The 20,649-nt window shown below is 38.0% G+C and overlaps 1 protein-coding gene across 1 annotated transcript in view; it reads left to right on the top strand.

Moving 5' to 3' along the window:
• The window catches only part of LOC127652850 (protein tweety homolog 3-like), a 76,489-nt gene that overhangs the window by 35,059 nt on the left and 20,781 nt on the right, over nucleotides 1-20,649 (top strand). Inside the window, exons 5-10 of the mRNA XM_052139259.1 lie at nucleotides 272-367; nucleotides 2,147-2,219; nucleotides 3,244-3,317; nucleotides 9,530-9,587; nucleotides 15,004-15,096; nucleotides 15,654-15,746. Of these exons, the coding sequence (XP_051995219.1) occupies nucleotides 272-367; nucleotides 2,147-2,219; nucleotides 3,244-3,317; nucleotides 9,530-9,587; nucleotides 15,004-15,096; nucleotides 15,654-15,746 (487 nt within the window). The remainder of the gene's footprint in view (nucleotides 1-271; nucleotides 368-2,146; nucleotides 2,220-3,243; nucleotides 3,318-9,529; nucleotides 9,588-15,003; nucleotides 15,097-15,653; nucleotides 15,747-20,649) is intronic.

Below are 20,649 nucleotides of genomic sequence, written 5' to 3' on the forward strand. Positions count from 1 at the left end.
ATGGGAAAAAAAGAGCAAAGCCCTTGACCGTATTTGCTCCAGGGGCGCCATATCATGACTGACCCTGCACATTAAAACGGTGTGAAACTTCATATTTGAATATTCAGCTATTATAGAATGCTTGTTTATCACTTATATCACTTATACTAAAATTATTATAAAGTGTTTTTTGTATGAAATGTTTATTGTCTTTATGTGTGCAAGGCATTGTTGTTACATCACTGCCTCTTTTTAATTTGCTGCAATAATATTAATGTGTTTTTGTGTTTAGGTGGCTGGGCTACCTGGGTCTGCTGCTGTTTGACATGCACATTTGCTTGCTGGTGCTCTTCGGTCTCATCCGGAACTCCAAAGGAACTCTGATTGGGTAAGCTGGATCATATTGCCGTGTCTTTGGCTCATGTGGTGTACACCAAATAAATAGGGCTTCAGAGCTTCATAAATTACCAAATGGCCTACTTTTATTTTATTTACTCCTGTTACTGACTCACAGAAGCAAAAGATTGAAGTAGAAGAGAAAAGTGTTTCTTTCGGTTACACCAGCTGGATTTAGACTTTCTGAAGCATCAATTGTCCTCTTCTGTTTTTAGCTCAGAGAGAGGAATTCTGATCTCTCTTTCTCTTTGATTTCCACCTTTGGGAAGTTTAATTCAGCAGTGCCGCATAAAAACCCGTTATCGGATTCTCTCTCAACAGAGTGACAAGCTCTCAGAAGTGCCTGAACAATACAACTTGTAAACTGTGACACATTAGCTGTGTTTCAAAACTGACTTTTAAGGCAACACCCTAACTTAAATGGATTTTCATGTATGACTGATTTGGGAGGCTCTTCGTAGGAAGCCACAAAACTAGTGCTCCTCATGTGAAGTGCATAGGAGTCTCAAAAAACAATACTCTAAGAAGCAGAAAGATGTCTAGCATAGACCAGTTTAGGGTTCAATATTTTTAATTAGATTGATTAGTGGCATTTGTTTTTCAATTAATTTAGTATTAAATAAAATATAAATATATTTATAAGAATTTCTATATTCTTCACTCAATCGCCATCATGAATTTGGATGAATTTGTTTCCCACATATTAGCGATGCTGTCTGAGAATTTGGCCAAATTGTGGCACCTTAGAAGGCACCATAATGTCTGTTTGTTTTTTCACTCAGGCAGCATTATGTAGTAGCCTACCTTTTTCAGAAATGTGCATTTGATGCCTTAATGTTGTTTAGGTATGCAGCTCACTAGGGTTTGGAACAGAGCAACTGAGAGCTTTGGAACTATGTGTGTACGTGAGATTCTTTCCACGACTAACATGTTTTTGGGTCACAGAATGTTCTGGGGTGTTAGTTTATGGTTATGAACAATGTACCCTCAAAAGAATGTTACCAGAACATTTAGAATTGGTTCCCAAAAATAGCCAAATGGGGTTATCGTTTGTTTTTGAGTGGGTGTTCTTGAAGTGCATGGTTTAAGACCATCCACATACTGTCATTTAGTGAAGAACACAACTCTTTCTTTACACTGGCAAAATACACAATGGGATGGATAGAGCCATTGTACCTCTTTGGCAGTCTTTAACCAACCAAGGTTGCAGTGCATTGTTTCCCTCAGGCTTGAGCTCACATTGAAGGCTGGTGTCTATCCAGCCTGTATTCTGTAGATGGCGCACCGGTTTCCTCCATATCTTATAAGTTTAGACATTTAACATTTCACATTCACTTTATATTGTGAAAAATCCACTATGAATTGTCAGGTCATTTTTAAAAGGTAAGTGTCAGATTATTGATTTGCTCGGTAATAATATTGACCATTTGCTAAAAGCATGAAATTGTTATGTTGTCAAAGTTCATTCCTGACTCGAGGCATTTTCATGATACCGTCTATGATATAAGTCCTACTATGTCACTTAGCCTTTAAATAAAGGTAAACATGGAGTCATCATTTCCCTGAGCACATATACATCATAGAGATATGTATTCAATGTCTGTGTTTTCTTCTGGAAGATGAAAAGATTTTATCTTCATTAAATTCATATTATAGATTATAGTTGTTGTGTCTTGAAGGGTTTTCGAAGCGAAGGGTTCCAAACCTTTTAGAAGATAATGTGGTCTAAATGATGGTTCAAATAATCATTATCTTCGTTCTCTCTGTGCAGGGTGTGTATTCTGGGTGTGTTGGCGATGATAATCAGCTGGGGCTCTCTGGGTATAGAACTGTCTGTCTCCTCGGTGAGTGTCTCCATGGCAACGTTACTCCATACAGAGGCAGGACAGTTTCGTGATGATGCTTCTTTGTTTACAGACCCTCCTCCTCTCCGATCTCTCCGACACATGCTCAACTCTTACCTGTAGTATTATCTGAATGGGCCCATAACAGCTTACCACTTTGATTGGCAACCTATTCAGTACAATTAAACAATACAACTGCTTTAAAGGGGCCATGTTGTGTCATTTCTTGATTTTTAAAAAAATGCAAACTTTAACTTTCACAATGCAAAGCTCCCTTCCCAGTCTACCAAGGCTATGTACAAACTAAGCTGCAAAACCAGAAAGAAAACTCTGAAATATTCACAAAATCGGCACAGTATTGATTTCACAACCATGAGCATATTAACGTGACCATCCAGGTTTTCATATGAACACCTTTTCAGTATTGATAAGGGTGTTACTCATTTGGCAGGTTAGCCAATCTTAAAAGGTAATTTTCCATATATAATTCTTAAAGCTATACAAACAAAAGCCTATTTTCTAATTGTTGGTCTATTTAAACATGTTCTAGACTGACATCTTTGCCTGTTGTGACCTGTCTTGCTGTTTGTTTCAGTGTATTGTGCCATAAGCACTGCATATTAAAACACAGTTTCAAGTTATCAGTAGTACAATTTAGAAAAATGCATCACAAGACCCCTGTGTTATGTTCCATTATGTTGCGCTCCATCAAGTACATGTCCTGTTGGGGACTGTTCCCACAAGATGCATCCTTGTGTTAAACATCTAGACGGACTGCAGTGGAATTGAAAACAATGCACATTAACTCACATAAACATTCTAATTGAAACATGTAATACAAAATGCTTATCCAGCCCTTATGTATCTTGAAATGCAGCAGTCATGATGCAAAACGCAGTGAGATGCTCAAAAATGTCAGTCTGGTGCATGCATACGTAGACCAACAATTAATAAAGTAGTGCAAATTGGGGAAAATAGCCACTTTAATTATCATAATTTAATGTTTTCGCTCTTTTTTTTATAGGGCTTCAGTGACTTCTGTGCAGCACCTGACATGTACATTTCCAAGGTGGCGGAGCAGTACACACTTATCAAGAAAGTTAAGTTGTTTTCTGCTTTCACATTTATGACAATCCAGTGATGACACCTTTGAAGTCGTACAGATATTGCATGTTTTTTTTCTTCACCTCCTGCTGGTTTGTGAGTAAGATGCTTTATCTAGCAGGTGTTGCTTGGAATCATTTGTGAGTCTGGCTGAATTTATGCTGTCTGATGACTCATGACTAAGCATTGTGTTCTCTCTGGAATCAGCAGTCATGCGTTCTTTCATTTCCTGTTGGCTTGCAGAAGAACCGTTTCCTCTGAATTTCTCTTCCTCCGTTTATCAGCAGTTAAGCAGTTCCTTTACATTGTGAACTTATTATCCACAGGAGGTTTGGATGATTTCAGTAAATCTGTGAGAAGAGACATGTGTGAGTGTTTTCCCCAGCCTGTGTTTGTTTTGTGTATCCGAGCATTCCATTTTGGGTGGCCAGAGTGAGGGAGAGGGAAATGATGATGGAAGGTTGATATGAGGAAATGCTCAAACATTCCAGACATGTCTTTTCTAGGGGCACTGAGGGTATGGCCCAATTGGAAAGTGGTCATTTTACACTTACACTGCGCAGTGGTTAGCCCATGTGCTACAGGCACATTAAGCTGCGGTGCTCATGTGGGTGGCACAGGTTTGAGTCTGGCCTGTAGCATATCCTGATCCTATTCTTCCACTTGCCCCCAATTATTTCCTTACTCTTCTTCAGTATGCTAACTATCAGTCTAAGTGGCAAAAGAAAATAAGAGGGCTGGGAATCAATTAAAAATGTTCAACTAATTATTCGCATTGTTTTCTATGATTTAGCTGGATTAATCATTGTACATTAAAGCAAACATTAAAGTATAATAATAAATATATTTACTTTGTTTCATCTTAAAGAACTTGCAATAAATTAATTAAAAGAGTTAATTAGACAAATATTTACAGGTATAAATCTTTTATATATGTATATGTATACATGCCATAAAATCAGCGGACATGCTGTAAAAGTTGGGAAGTTTAATTTGCTGAAGTTTAAATTTCATAACTAATATTTATTCTGGCTGCAGTTCATAGTTCATCTATAGTGTGCATGCTGGGTGTCTCTCGCACTAAAGGTGCAGTAAATTAAATCTCTGATTTACCTAAGCCTTAGATTTACTCTTTATGGCCTTTAGAAAATGATAGAACCAGTGTTGGATAGATTACTTGTGGATTGTATTCTGGTACTGATTATAAATGACACAATTAAAATTGTAATCAGTAACATAATATTTTAGATACTGAAATATAATCTTAATCATATTACATTTTTATTGGATTTCTTTTGGATTATGCATGTTGCATGTTTTGATGATAATCAAATTGTAAGCAGATTAAGTACCAATTTACGTTGCTTTCATTAAAAGGATAGTTCACCCAAAAAATAAAATTATTTTATCATTACCTCACCCTCATTACTTTCTTTCTGCTGCAGAACTCACATTAAGATTTTTAGAAGAATATTTCTGTTCTGTAGGTCCATATAATGCAAGTGAATGGATGCCATGATTGTGAAGCTCCAAAAAACACTTAAAGGTAGCATATAAGTAATCCATAAGACTCCAGAGGTTAAATCTATATCTTCAGAAGTGGTATGATAGGTGTGGGTGAAAAATAGATCAATATTTAAGTCAATATTTGCTATAAATTCTTCTCCTTGGCCAGTAGGTGCGTATGCATGAAGAATGTGAATCACCAAAAACACAAGAAAGTGAAAGTTAAACTGGAGATTGACTGGGTAGGGAGGAGACTTTAGAGTAAAAATGTACTAAAATATTGATCTGTTTCTCAACCACACCTATCAGATTGCTTGTGAAGACATTAATTTAACCTCTGCACTCATATGGATTACTTTTATGTTGTCCTATGTGATTTTTGGAGCTTCAAACCGAGATGAGATATTCTTCTAAAAATCATCATTTGTGTTCTGCTGAAGAAAGAATGTCATATATATCCAGGATGGTATGAGCAAATAATAGGAGAATTTTCATTTTTGGGTGAACTATTCCTTTAAGGATTAGTAAACATGAAATCAAACAAATAGCAATAATCTGCTTCAGTGATTCTTTTTGATGTAATGTACTCAAATTACAAGTATCAAATGACATGTAGTCCATTACTACCCAACATTGGATAGAAACTTAATGACACTGGCTTGAGGTTGTATTGTGACCTAATAAATGACCCCTAGCATTTGTGCTTTGCAGGAGACAGAAATGTGTTTTTGTATGCATGTGTATGTGCCTGTATGCTTGTGTACAGGTTAAATCTGTCAGTTTTGGCTTGGTTTTATTAACCAATTTGCTAGCCATCACTTTTTAAATATCTTACAAAAAACTGTCTCTATCATGGATTACAGAACCAATGCAAATTGTTTTGATAAAATATTCCAAAAATTGTATTCCTTTATTTTTACACACATTGTTATTTATAGCATTGGGATATAAAATGAGTCTGCATCACTTGCAATGATGAAATGTTAAAACAGCAGTTTTACTCTTAAGAAGTTATCATACACAAAAGGCAAAATAAAGCAAGTCCAAGTAGGATACTCAACCCATAAATGGCACGTAGATTGAAACTGATGTTTAATCTGTTTCCCTGAACCATCATTTATTTGTACGTTTTAAACCATTGTTCACCCCTTCTTTTTTTTTAGTTCAGAATAAGACTAAGAGCGATAATTCAGCCTAAGGGATGTTGATGGAAACCACAGATAAAGATGGGTCAGCCCACTGCATATCCTCAGAAAAGAAACAAGACATTTATTTACTTACAAATTGCACACATGTCCCTTAGACTATCATGTGGCTTTTATAAGAAAAATCTACAGTAAATCTGTATTCCATCATGTCTTATGTGCTGTGCCATTTAGAATTAAATCAACAATTCTTTCCCCCTGAAGTCCACTTAAAGGGGCCATGACATGCCTTGTTTTATTATTTTTACTTGTTCCTTGAGATTTACTTATAATATTAGTTTTATTTATTTTTTCACAAAGCAGTCATATATTTGTAAAACATAATCATTTTCATTTTGGCTCTGTGCTCTTTGAGTGATGTACTCTCTCCTTGCCATCTCACTGATCACCGCTACTGAGCAAGATACAAACTGATTAAATGTAAAGTTGGCGTTGATGTGTTGTTGGAGGCGGTTAGATGCAAATATTTGCCTTAAATATTTTGTCTTTTGGCCCCCAGTGAGCAAGCCAAAGACAACTGTGACAAGGAACCCAAAACTCCAAAACATTTTAGTTAATGGAGGAAAAAAACCTTGGGAGAAACCAGGCTCAACTGGAGGAGCCAATTCTGCTCTGATTAACTATAAGCAAGCCATTTGTAGGTTGATTGTTGTTTTTGCTTTTTCATTTGGTGATGCTAGCCACTTTGCATGAAATACTTCTCAAATTAGGTTTCTAAATAACTCTGTTCTGGCAGGTTCTCTTCCTCTCATGAATCAGGGTAATTTACAGTCTGTAGTCACCCATGGCGTGAGTGTGATAAAAAGATCTGCCTCCTCACAAATCGTGTTTGGAAACTGCACCATTGTCTTTATTATGTTTCATAAGGGCATCTCTAGTCACCTAAATGACATCCAATTACTGGAGGTCATTCACAAATGACAAATGAGCCTGTGGGTCTCAGAGCCTGAAATGCAATACTTTTAAATGTTATAAATATAGCAATGAACTGATCTACCATACTATAAATGAATGCTGCTCGGTTCAGTCTTTTGTATATAGTTATTCATGCATATAATTAAGAGATGTCTATTTCTCTCATCAGTGCCATAATTACTCCATTTATAGGGCAATTTGAGAGGCCAGTTGTATGGGAATAGAGAATTGGCTCACTCATAATCAGATTTTACAGGCACCAGTGCTGCCAGCTTCTCCCTGTGACCAGTGCCGTGTTTGTACATGTGCGTTTGTCTAATGATGGTAATGAATGCATCCCTCCTCCTCAGTCATTGCCCACCACTCTGACGCATGTATCTGTTTTTGACTCACGTCTACGCAACCCACCGCAAGCTGTGCGTGAATGTGGCCCAAGACGCCATCTGCGTTGGCGTGTGGAGGTTTGTGAGTGGGCTGTGTGAGTTAGTACCATTTCCTCTGCAGATATAGAAAGTGATTTTTTTAACACAATAGTCTGGCTCTGCAGGCCTACATCTTTACATTCACACTTAGGAGTTTACTACATTTAAAGGGGATTTCACCCCTCACATTTCACCTTTAAGACCAGTGTTAAGTGTAATCCAATTACAAAGTAATTAGTTACTGTAATCTAATTGCTTTGCCAAAAAGTCTGTGTTATGCTTTACATTTAAAATTCTTGTAATAAGATGGCTGACTTTGATTTTCTGAATTAATTTAATAACTTTTAAGTACATTATAGAATAATGCATCTTTCTTATTGTGGAGCGGTGGTGGGCGGAGCCGGGGAGAATTACGCCCCGTAATTCACTCTCTCTTGAACCGTCGTCACCGGCCACCTTTATCCCTCGCGCTCCCCATCAGGCCGGTTGGGGACCGGGCATGCGACATTCTAGCCCAGCCCCGCCCCCCTCTGCTCCACACTTATATATTATTTATGAACAATAAATCAATTCTGGCCCTGTAATGAGTCATTGTGAAGGAGAAATATAAGGTGCTGAGTTTATGACAAAAAACAAGAAATATAGACATTATTTTGAATTTGTTGAAAGGAACAATGTTTTAGAAAGAATTACTTTAAAAAAAATCCTTAGTAATGTGATTCATTTGAAGTATTACATTATTATTAACCAATAAAGTAATTAGTAAAGTAATTGATTAAAATTTTATAGAAGTAATTTGTAGTGGATTACTATTTTAAAATAACTGTTTAAGACTAATTTTGTGCAATCGCTGACTGTCATCTACACCAAAAAAGCTTACTAGTTAAAGGGTTCCCATGATGGAAAACCTGCAATTATCCGGGAATTTGTGGTCGTCATTGTGCCTTTGAAGACTGGAAAAGTCTTTGTAAAGGACTTGATTTAGGGAGGGAAAAGAGGACACAGGAACTGGGTTCTTCAACTCAAAGGAATGATTTTCAGCAGTACACATTTCCACTTTAAACACAGACAGGGGTCACTCTCCCCTGGGGCCTCATGTATAAAACTCTGCTTAGATTTCTTCCTAAAAGTACATAAAAGTCAGATTTTGTGTACGCACAGTCAAGAGTATCCGTACGGTGCATACATATTTGCTAAGTTTATTTGTATAAATCCCTATATGTGCGTGGAAAATTGCAACGTTTATACATCAGGGGCCGGTTGCACCAGCTATACGTACGTGAACCCGATCTAATGGTGCACATTCCTGTGCACTGGTCCAGGTGTCAATTTTCAACATATACGAAATAGATATTAAAATGAATAAATGTATATTTACGTGAGCAAACAAGGTTTGAACATCAACCGTAACCAGATTAAATTGAAGCTGACGCCTTTTTAACACTTCTGTGTACAAATATGAAGGCTGTTTATTGGATAAATACAGGTAAACATCACAATATGCAAACACACATTACTTTACGGAGAGCTGACAAACTACTAGTTAAGTCTTGCCTTAAGAACAGGTGGTGCAACCAAATTAAGCACTGAATTAGTTACAAACTAACTAGTAGTTACTAAGCCCTTAGTGTGAACTTTACGTCCTAACTTATGTGAGAACTTGCGCACAGCTGGTGCAACCCTACCCAGACCCAGAAGTGTTAAAAAGCTGTGAATTTCATTTTGATATTTTTTGATGTTCAAACCTTGTTTGCTCACGTAAATGTCAGCTGTAATAATTTATATCCCCATTGAAATACGATACATAATAAAACAAGATTTCATTAATGGTATTGTTAGCCTTTGTAAATAACTATATTTAATAACTGTATCTAAAATGAATAAGGATAATAAATAAATACTAATACATTACTAATACTAATATTTCATACATTATATATTTCGTATGTTGAAATTTGACCGGATGAAGTACACTGGAATGTACACCATTAAATCGGTTTCATGCTGAAGTACATTTTTTACATAATGTTTTCCCATAAATGTAAATGAGTGTTATTGCCAACATCATCAAATATGTTAAAAGGACTGAAGCCTGTCACGCAAAACATGAGCTCACTGATGTCATTAAATGAAACTGTTTTTTTTTTTCTATCTTCACAGATATTCTGCAGTATTACCTCACATGCAACGTGGGTCAGGTCAACCCCTTCCAACAGGTAATCATAGCTTTTCTTGCTTTATCTCTGTCATTCAGAATATGGCAGGAAAATTGACTAAATACATCACCTTCAAAGATCCCCACAGTCCTATCCTAAAGACACATATGGGCTCTGTTTCAAACCGTAGTGATATGACATATTCATATCATAGTCACACTTGATGCAAAGGTTGTTCCAAACAGAAGTCATTACATTTATATACTTGTTTTGATTTTTTTTCCTTTTGTTTATTTTTATATTATTTTATTTTTTATTTTGTTTGTTTTTTGTCTTGTCTTATACTAAATCTAAGGTAGCATAGCATGTGTCCTTAGCTGAGAAACAATTCCAGAATGCTTTCAAACATATTCAGTGAAACATTTTATGTAAGATGGTGGGTAGCTATAGCTTTTTAATTAAAAATTAACTACTTCACCCAATATTTTTGTGTGCTATGTACACAGTCATTATCTGAGTAATATAATTTAGTTGAGTATTAGTCGAGTCACTCAAGAAATTCTTGTGAGCAGGGTTATTTGTAGGATGCATAGAGTGAGCATTAACTGAGTTCCTGCCCATGAAGTATGTTTCATTTGAGTCACTTATGAATTTCGTAACAGCATGGTTTGTAACAGCATGGTTAAGCTCCATCCTTCCCACACTATTACGGAGGAAGTGTCCCTACTACGAAGGAAGTGTCTATTACCGTTTTGAGTGTCCCTGTACATTAGCATTTTGTCCTTGTTCAGAGCTGCTTGATGGAACTGTGTGTTCCTGTGGCTTTCTGCCCCTCCCTTTAGTTAATGGAGTCAGACTCCTATAGTCTTTGTCTGAATAATGTATGTGCTTAATTCAAGCAAATCATAGCTTTTAACTGATCATAATTGGTTGATTATGTGGGTGACAGCTCCATTGTTTAGATATCATTTAATTTAAATGAAGGCCAATGCCCATATGGAGATTGAATGTACACATTTTAAGCAGATATGTCTTAATGGGGTTCTTCCTTTTCCTATGCCATTTTCGTAACTGAGACGGCAATTTGTTGTAGTAGTGTAACAAGGATTTGTTGTGAGAGAAAGGAGGAAGTGGGAGCCGGTTTCTGCATTCCAAGTGAGTCGGGGCACCGGTCTACGGGGATTGTTCTACCATTTCCGAGGGAAATAAATAGGTTGGAAAGAAGGAGGGGAGGGAGCGCGATTGGGGCACGCTGGCCCCAGGATACGCCACTAAATGGTCATCCACCAACTGCACTTCTTCATCAAGCGATGCCGGTCTGTGGACTGGACCCATTCCGCAGTTTTTTTTCAGTAGTTGGGAGATTAATTGATCTAGTACCATGAGATGGATAACACCCCTGATGTCTCTGGGCTCCTCAGCAAGCACCCAACGCTAGCAGGCGTCACGGAGCTGTTTAGCGAAGGCAAACGGGTTGCCGACTTCGCTCACTGTCAGGGATCGGAACCGCTGGCTATGCTCTTCAGCACTGCGGCCTACCTGCTGCAGGATGGCTTTCTTCAGCTCGGGGAACCTCAGGAATTTGTCGACTGGGAGTTTTTGGGCTGCGAGTTGGGCCTCCCCGGTCTGGTGTGTCACTCCTCTCTTTCTGTGGACTGGCTGTCTTTTATGTCCCCCGACTCTCACTGTGAACATAGAAACATCTACTATCTGTGCAGCGTGCACACGCATCACCTGGGATTCCCACAAAACACGAGCTCCTTTGACAGGATACGTGCAAGCGCATCAACCAGGCTCTCCTAAAAATGTGAGCTCTTTTGACGAACGCAGAGCGCCTCACATGCACGATTAATTCGGGCTTCCATCTATGTCATTTTTCTATTTAAATTTTACATGAGAATTTGCTATTTTAAAGTACCATGGAGAAGTTCAACCATGTGAAGAATCTTGACAACACAGTCATTCTGAACAGCACTAACAAGGGAAAGAGAAATCACCTTGAGACTTTAAACATCTACACATCAACACCTTTACTAACATTTATCTGTTAACTGTAACAGAATTTTTCATTACAACTGTGGAAGTTGTAGCCAAGAAAACCACAGATAGCACAGATAGTTGGAAACAAGTCATGGTTATGTAAGTACTTTGAATTGGATTAAACAGAAAAATAAGATGAATTGATGATCACGTTATTTTTATATTATTATCTGTATTATTTTATTATTAAACATCTGAAGTACTTTATTTTGTTGTGGATGTCCCAATGTGGATACTAAATTTGCACTTTTCAGAGAGCTTAATAAAATATTCAAATTATAATTTGGTTGCATTTGAGGGCCAGAAAAATTATTGATTGTGTAAATTAGGCACATACTATCGGAATATAGATCAGAGGGCCCTGAATCGAATCAAATCGAAATCATATCGCGACAGACTTCGAAGTATTGGCAAATATCGGATCGCAGGCCAAGATTATCTATATAAGATCGTATTGTGATGAAACGTCCGATTTACACCCCTAATAGCAGATAAGAGATTTGCAGTATTGAATAAATTACAAATATATATTACCATCTTGATTTTTTTTTTCACTAAGCACATTTGTGAAAGATGCATGTGATGCTACCTTAGAATTTGTCCAAAAGATGGTTAGGATGTTGTCTTAGAAACTAATAACCTACACAGGCAGTAGATAGCAAGGCAGCTCGCTGTTTTCAAATAGAGCTGTTTTTAAAAAAAATATATTTAAAGCATTAAAGTTGTGTCTCTGTGCGCACTTTTTCTATTGTTTTTCTAAACAGAAATTTCTTAGATTGTTGCACTGCATCCAATTGTTTATCAGCGTCTCATGCAGGAGCACTTTCAGATGAAGAAAGAATGGCAACTTTTAAAAGTGCGTCACGAGGCATCTGTGTTCTGATGCACTGCATGTTGCTTTTTTACAAATGCCCCTAAAGAAGCATAAATTTGCTTCTTATTGTGTAAGGAGCGTACCTGTAATGCATTTAAATGCTGTCTGTGTAGGCAGCACACTAGGTTTTGGAATAGAGGCACTTCTCTTGGTACTGCCTTCTTAGGGTGAATTGCTTGTGGTGGTGTTGTTTTTTGTAAGTCACTGAATAAAAGTGTCTAAATGAATAAATGTCAATTAGTCACCCAAAAATGATAATTGACTGATGTTGTATCAAACCAATATGACTTTATGTCTTCCTGGAACACAAAAGGAGATGCAGTATACTGTAAAAAGTGGTAACCTGCAGTTGTTACTTTAAAGAGCTATTTCAGCATTTTCTGCTATTTCTGATCTAACTCTAAATTGTATCGGTGTAACCAAATGTGTTCAGGTTGATACAGACATTTTACATAATATTTTTGACTTAAATTTAAACGTTACCTCGTGATATATGTAGGTTAATATTTTTTTACAGGGTATGATAGTTCCATCTTTTTTCCATACAATGAAAGTGAATGGTGACTTTCTACCTACCAGAAAGCAAATGTAAATCTCTGAGATGTCTGTTTTCTATCGTCTTAAATCTGTCACCAGATTTGCAAATATTCTAAATCATAAACATCTCAAAGGCATCTGCTGAATATCTTATTGACAACAGAGACTTGTTGACATATGTCTTATAGACGTATTTCAGATGACAAACAATGTAAATAAAATACATCTTCCACGTCTGATGTGTTCTATCAGGGCTAACTTGTCATTACACACAACATCTCCTTTTGCATTGCATGGGAAAAGGAACTAAAGTTATACAGGTTTGGAATAACATGAGAGGGTGTAAATAATGTCAGAATTTAACATTTTTGGTGAACTATCCCTTTTATGTAATTGGAACTTATTGCTGGGAGCATTTAGCAAGTAATTTCGGCTGTCTGTTATCTATAGAACGCACACAGTTTGTTTCTATCACCGTTGCACGAGAGTAACATTCACAAGGTTGCTAATATCAACTCAAGTCTCCTGTACGCTTTGCAAAAAGGAACATGTACTTTCACAATGAATGTCAGCAACTTTCTCCTGTATGCTTTGCGCATGTTGTACTTTCACAATGAACGTCAGCAACTTTCCAGCCTATTATTGAACTTTTAAACGTAGAGCTGTTGACAGACAAAGCTGACCCGGAGGCCTCTGGCGTCTCAAATATTCATGTTTTTAAGACCTCATTTCTCGAAATGCTGCGTGACTGTAATGGACTGAACACTTTATCTTCCTTCACTTGAAAATTTCCTAAAAAGAAGCGTGTACTGGCTTTTGCTGCTGGATTAAAATGTGCTGTTTCATTATGCAAGCAACTCTGTGAAGTACAAACAGTAAAGTGAATGTGGAAGAGGAGAGAGTGTGCAGTGGTGAATGTAAAAAGGTGAAATAGTTCTGCTTTATGCAGGAAGAGGTAATTGTGAGACACAATTTGTATCACCAGTCTAGCTTTCTTTTTCACTTTTTGTGGGGGGTTTTCTGCTTTGGAATGCCCTACAATAGACATCAACTCTCTTAATGTTCACTCAATCAAAGAGTACGAGAGAATCAATGAAAGTGCAGTTGATTACAATTGTGTTTGTTGTTATAAGCTAATGACACAACGCAAAAGCATACAAGAGAATCAAATAATGTGCGGTTGATTACAGTTGTTTGTTGTTAGCGTCTTGCTAAGCTAATGACACATTGCATTTTGTCAGTCCTGTGGCCTAGTGGTTACACTCATTGTTACACACAGGAGTGTCATGCCCATGTTACATTGTTAATGCTTGGTAATCTCTGACAGTGAAGTTCAGTAGCAATTTTGATTGGTTTATTAATAATTTGGTCCTGACTTGAACCCTGGTCTGCTTGCATGCTTAACCAAAACTGTACCACTAACACTTAAATTAATTTAATGTTAAAAATGTTTTTCTTCTTTAGTCTTATCTCGGAAATAAACAAATCACAGGAAATAAACCAGGACAGCCGCTGGTGCCTCCTCAAAGAAAAAAGAAAAAAATGGTGCATGATGCCCAAGAGTACATATGCAGGAGATTGAGTCCTGCTCGCATTGTGTCCCAATATCATCCCCCCACCCCCCCCATAATTTCTTTTCCTCTCTCTTTCGCTATAAAAATGGCTCCCAAAAAATGGCATGTTACATGGGTTTTGTGATTGAAAAATACAGTATAATTTTAAATATCAAGATTTTCTCAGGAGAAATGTTAAAGGGATAGTTTACACCAAATGTAAAATTCTGTCATCATTTATGATGACTCTTATGTTATTCCAAACTTCTGTGGAACACAAAAGATGATGTTAGTCAAAGTCACATTTCATGTGTTCCATGTAAGAAAGAAAGTAATATGGGTTTGGAATGGCATGAGGGTTAGAGGGTTACTGATGTCAGTTTTTTATTTTGAGTTAACTAATTTAATAAAGCATTTGTATAAGAGTACTTTTACTTTCAGCATGTAACTGGTCTCTTACATCTTACTGTAGAAGCTGTCTGGAGGTCACAAAGCACTGGTGGAAATGCAGGACGATGTGTCAGAATTACTGCGCTCTGCAGCCCGAGAATACCCCAAAACAAAGGTTAGCATTTGTATGTAGGCATGTTTGCGTAGAGGTGCAGGCCTACAAAAGTTTGCAGGTCCTTTTGTAATGTGTGTGTGTGTGTTCTCCCCCTGGGCCTCTATGTCATTGTGTAGATTGTGTGCGTGTTTTGGGAAAGGGATGGCTGACATTCTGTACATGTGAAAAAGATAAGAGCCACTGGAACATAGGCATTGAGAGAAAATGCTGAATCAATGGAAATTTTCACTCTTAGACCAGCCAAAATCTGTTAACCACTGTAGCTTTATACAACTTACACCTTACACAGAATACTGAACCTTTTAAAAAAATCCTTTCCAATTATAATTCCTTCTTTGTGAATGTGAATGCAGGCCTTTGTCAATGGTACGTGTTTTTGCCATGCCATTCAGTCTTAGACACACAAAGACTTGAAAACAATTAAATGTGGATATTGATTATGCTGCCTTATATTTTTAATGTGATAATACATTTGTCTCAAATTCGTGGTCTTACACAAGACTGGATGGCCTTACCTTGTTTTATTAACTTTCTTTGTTTGTGTGTGTGCTTTTTAGGGTAACCTTGAGCAAATTCAGGGAGCTTTAAACACCACAGAAATTGGACTGCACCAACTCACTGCACTTGTGGACTGCCGCAGTTTGCACATGGTAAGAAATACTGTGTTGGATGAGTTTGCATGACCACATGTGCAAAGAGACCTGCATGTGCAAAGTGGTCATGAGTGCATCTTGCCACCAAGCAGGGGGAATTTTGCAACATATAAGATCTCCTGGGGCCGGTTGCACCAGCTGTGTGTAAGTTCAAACTTAGCCTAGTTGTGGCGTAAATGGGCACAAGTTACTAAATATTTGAGCATTGCATCATTAAACTTAGAACTTAGGTAGAACGTTACCCTACGTATAACCTACATATTTATGGAAGCCCCCGACCAGGCGTAACGGATGGAATAAAAAAGCAGACTGAAATTTTATGACATCAATGAACTCATGTTCTGCGATTGACAGGCATCAATCATTTCGACATACATTATGATGTTGAAATTTACGAGAAAATGGCTCTTCAGCATGAAACCGTTCTAATGGTGCAATTTCCAGGGTGCGTCACCCAGTGTCAAGTTTCAACACATTCGAAATATATATATAGGATATTAAAATTAATAAATGTCTATTTTGCCATCCTGTTGTATTAATATTTATTTATCACCCCTTAATTATTTTATTTTATACAGTTTCTATAATATTGTTATTTACACAGAGCAAATATTCTATTTATCAAATCTGCTTTTATTACGTATCGTATTTTAATATGGATATAATTTATTACAGCTGACAGTTACACGAGCAGACAAGGTTTGAACATCAACCGAAACAAGATCAAATTGAAATTGATGTTTTTTTAACAGTCTGTGTACAAATACGAAGGCTGTTTATTGGATAAATACAGGTAAACATCACATTATGCAAATACACATTACTTTACGGAGAGCTGACAAACTACTAGTTAAGTCTTGCCTTAAGAACAGGTGGTGCAACCAAATTAAGCACTGAATTAGTTACAAACTAACTAGTAGTTACTAAGCCCTTAGTGTGAACTTTACGTCCTAACTTACATGAGAACTTACTCACAGCTGGTGCAACCCTACCCTGCAGCCCACAGCCCAAAACACACATATCACCACCAGTTGAAGTTTCTATCTACTTAAAACAAGAGATCTGCCAAACCAGCACTCAGCACTACAGTTCCATATTTTTTCTCTGTGGTATAAATGGAGACGCCCATGTATGATGTATTCCTGCAGTCTGGAGCCTTTCCTCTTCTTCTGGATGATGGATATGTCTGATATTTCAGGATTCAGCAATATCAAGACATTTAAATATCTCCTCTAGGCTGAGAGAAACAGACTTGCTCAGTGGGTGGTCCAAAATGTGCATCTCATTCCCATGAGAACGCAAAAGGAATGGAGAAAATATGGGCTTTTCAAACTTTATTATACATTATTAATGGTGTTTTCATACTGGAAAAGCAATAACACACTTCATGGTCCAAGCCCATGTTTGTCAGAGTTGTACATCTGTACTGTGTGTGGGAGAGTTTGTGCTGGAGATACAGAACAGCGCCAGTGGTAATTACAAATGGACCAATTTTGCAGTTAATAATGATGGTAATTTGCAGGAAGGGAGACTCTGCCATGTTTCTAAGAGATCAGCATGTGTAGGGCTGATCATATTTCACTCGACATGTATTATTAAAAAGCCCTGTATCTCTCTCGAGCATATGGTGCTGTCTGCTGCAGGAAAGTTCTCAGTTAGACAAGCGAGTGCTGGGAATAATGTCTGGGGTGAATTCACAAAAAAGTGGCACCACATTTCCATGAAGTATTTCAGTGCAAAAACTTGAGTCTTTTGTAATACCCCCCGGAATCCAATTCATAAGGAATATTTTGGGTTCAATACAAGTAAAGCTCAGTCAACAGCATGTGTGGCATAATGTTGATTAGAGGTAGACCGATATATCAGTTCTACCATTTTATCTGTGTCAATAGTTACTTTTTGGAACCATTGGTTGTCTGCAAAAAACTATGCTGATAGTTCCCTAAAGTTTATTTTATTATTATTATTAAGTGTGCTTCTGTGGCTGGTGCTGGTGTGGAGGTGTCTATGGTTTGAACAACTTGGTTCTATAGTATAACAGCATCCTCTAGAGGTGAAATAAAAACAATCACTGACTGACAATATTCATCCATATTTTTATCCTCATTTCAATGTTCAAATATCTATTTCTCTCTCTCTCTCTCTCTCTCTCTCTCTCTCTCTCTCTCTATATATATATATATATATATATATATCTCACAATAGGGAGTACTCCCCTCACATTTATGTAAACGTTTGATTATATCTTTTCATGTGACAACACTGTAGAAATTACACTTTGCTACAATGTAAAATAGTGTACAGCTTGTATAACAGTGTAAATTTTCTGTCCCCTCAAAATAACTCAACACACAGCCATTAATGTCTAAACCGCTGGCCACAAAAGTGAGTACACCCCTAAGTGAAAATGTCCAAATTGGGCCCGAAGTGTCAATATTTTGTGTGGTCACCATTATTTTCCAGCACTGCTTTAACCGTCTTGGGCATGGAGTTCAACAGAGCTTCACAGGTTGCCACTGGAGTCCTCTTCCACTCCTCCATGACAACATCACAGAGTTGGTGGATGTTAGAGACCTTGTGCTCCTCCACCTTCCGTTTGAGGACGCCCCACAGATGCTCAATAGGGTTTAGATCTGGAGACATGCTTGGCCAGTCCATCACTTTCACCCTCAGCTTCTTTAGCAAGGCAGTGGTCGTCTTGGAGGTGTGTTTGGGGTCGTTATCATGCTGGAATACTGCCCTGCGGCCTAGTCTCTGAAGGGAGGGTATCATGTTCTGCTTCAGTATGTCACAGTACATGTTGGCATTCATGTTTCCCTCAATGAACTGTAGCTCCCCAGTGCCGGCAGAACTCATGCAGCCCCAGACCATGACACTCCCACCTCCATGCTTGACTGTAGGCAAGACACACTTGTCTTTGTACTCCTCACCTGGTTGCTGCCACACACACTTGACACCATCTGAACCAAATAAGTTTATTATGGTCTCATTAGACCACAGGACATGGTTCCAGCAATCTTTCAGCAAACTGTTTGCGGGCTGTCTTGTGCATCATCTTTAGAAGAGGCTTCCTTCTGGGACGACAGCCATGCAGACCAATATGATGCAGTGTGCGGTAGAGCCCGAAGCCATTTGTTTTGAGAATAATGGCTGGCTGATGAAGTTATTGGCTGGCTAGCCGGATCAGCCAAAACCTAAATGGCTGCTGCAGCCGCCAAACTTTTCATAGCTGCAAATGGCTGAAGCTGCCACTTCATGTCTACAGATGTCTATGTTATACTGATTTACTAGATCTCAATATTTCCAAGCAATGCATGGCTTACACTATATTTCTACAAAATGCAATACTGTGATGAGAGGGTGACGGCAGAGATCGCGGAGAAGTATGTTGATTAAGAACGCAAACTTTTGTTGAATTTATGAGAAATATACAGACGCAAACAGACGAAGTGTAGTAAAATAAAGACCTAAATGTGTATTTCAGACTTTTTTTCACCACAAGTCTGAAAGAAGACATGTTATTGAAGACAAATATCCAAAAATCTCAAAATTGACCAGTAAAAAAAAAACGATGTTTTTGCCTGCCGTGTCTCGCCTTAATATAAACACACACTGTTATCAGTATTATTTTGGACAAAGTTTTGCACATTTCACTTCAATGTACACTGAAGCATGCGTCGTGAATTAGCAATGTGGAAACGGTGGTTTGTTACTGCAGTAATATCACATTCAGTGATATAAATCTCTCCGTTCCAGAATATTTGGTTCATAACATCAATCTTTGATTCAGGTGCAACCGTGCCCTGAAGATTTAACAAAAGTCTGGGTAGGCCTAAGTTAAAAAGAAAAGTAAGTAGGAATTAGGAAAGTATGTGAGAAGTGAGATCAAAATTACCTTGCTTGCTTCTTTCCGCCATTTCACCTCAGTGCGAGAAAAAAATGCATCGCTTCTTCTGTACGGAAAACGAGCAATTTTAATTGGTCGTCAATTCACTGTGAGTCTATGTATCGTAGCAACGAGCACAAGACTGTGCTGTTATGAATCAGTGGGAAAATAGATCTCGTGTATTGTTTATATATTTTGTGTGTGTATGTCTCTATGTGATAGAATTATTATTTGATGCAAATAATTCTTGCCGGCTCAGCCAAACTTTATCAGATGGCGGCTCAATTTGGCTTACGAAATTATTGGCTGGCGGCGGCTGAAATTGTAAATGCCGCAAATGGCGGTGCCTGGCGGCGGCTTCGGGGTCTAGTGTGCGGCGTATGGTCTGAGCACTGACAGGCTGACCCCCCACATCTTCAACCTCTGCAGCAATGCTGGCAGCACTCATACGTCTATTTCCCAAAGACAACATCTGGATATGACACTGAGCACCTGCACTCAACTTCTTTGGTCGACCATGGCAAGGCCTGTTCTGAGTGGAACCTGTTCTGTTAAACCACTGTATGGTCTTGGCCAACGTGCTGCAGCTCAGTGTCAGGGTCTTGGCAATCTTCTTATAGCTTAGGCCATCTTTATGTAGAGCAACAATTCTTTTTTTCAGATCCTCAGAGAGTTCTTTGCCATGAGGTGCCATGTTGAACTTCCAGTGACCAGTATGAGGGAGTGTGAGAGCGATGACACCAAATTTAACACACCTGCTCCCCATTCACACCTGAGACCTTGTAACACTAACGAGTCACATGACACCGGGGAGGGAAAATGGCTAATTGGGCCCAATTTAGACATTTTCACTAAGGGGTGTACATTTTTTGTCAGTGGTTTAGATATTAATGGCTGTGTGTTGAGTTTTGAGGCGACAGCAAATTTACACTGTTTTACAAGCTGTACACTCACTACTTTACATTGCAGCAAAGTGTCATTTCCACAGTGTTGTCACATGAAAAGATATAATCA

The sequence above is a fragment of the Xyrauchen texanus genome, chromosome 12, assembly GCF_025860055.1.
Source record: "Xyrauchen texanus isolate HMW12.3.18 chromosome 12, RBS_HiC_50CHRs, whole genome shotgun sequence".
Lineage (NCBI taxonomy): Eukaryota > Metazoa > Chordata > Actinopteri > Cypriniformes > Catostomidae > Xyrauchen > Xyrauchen texanus.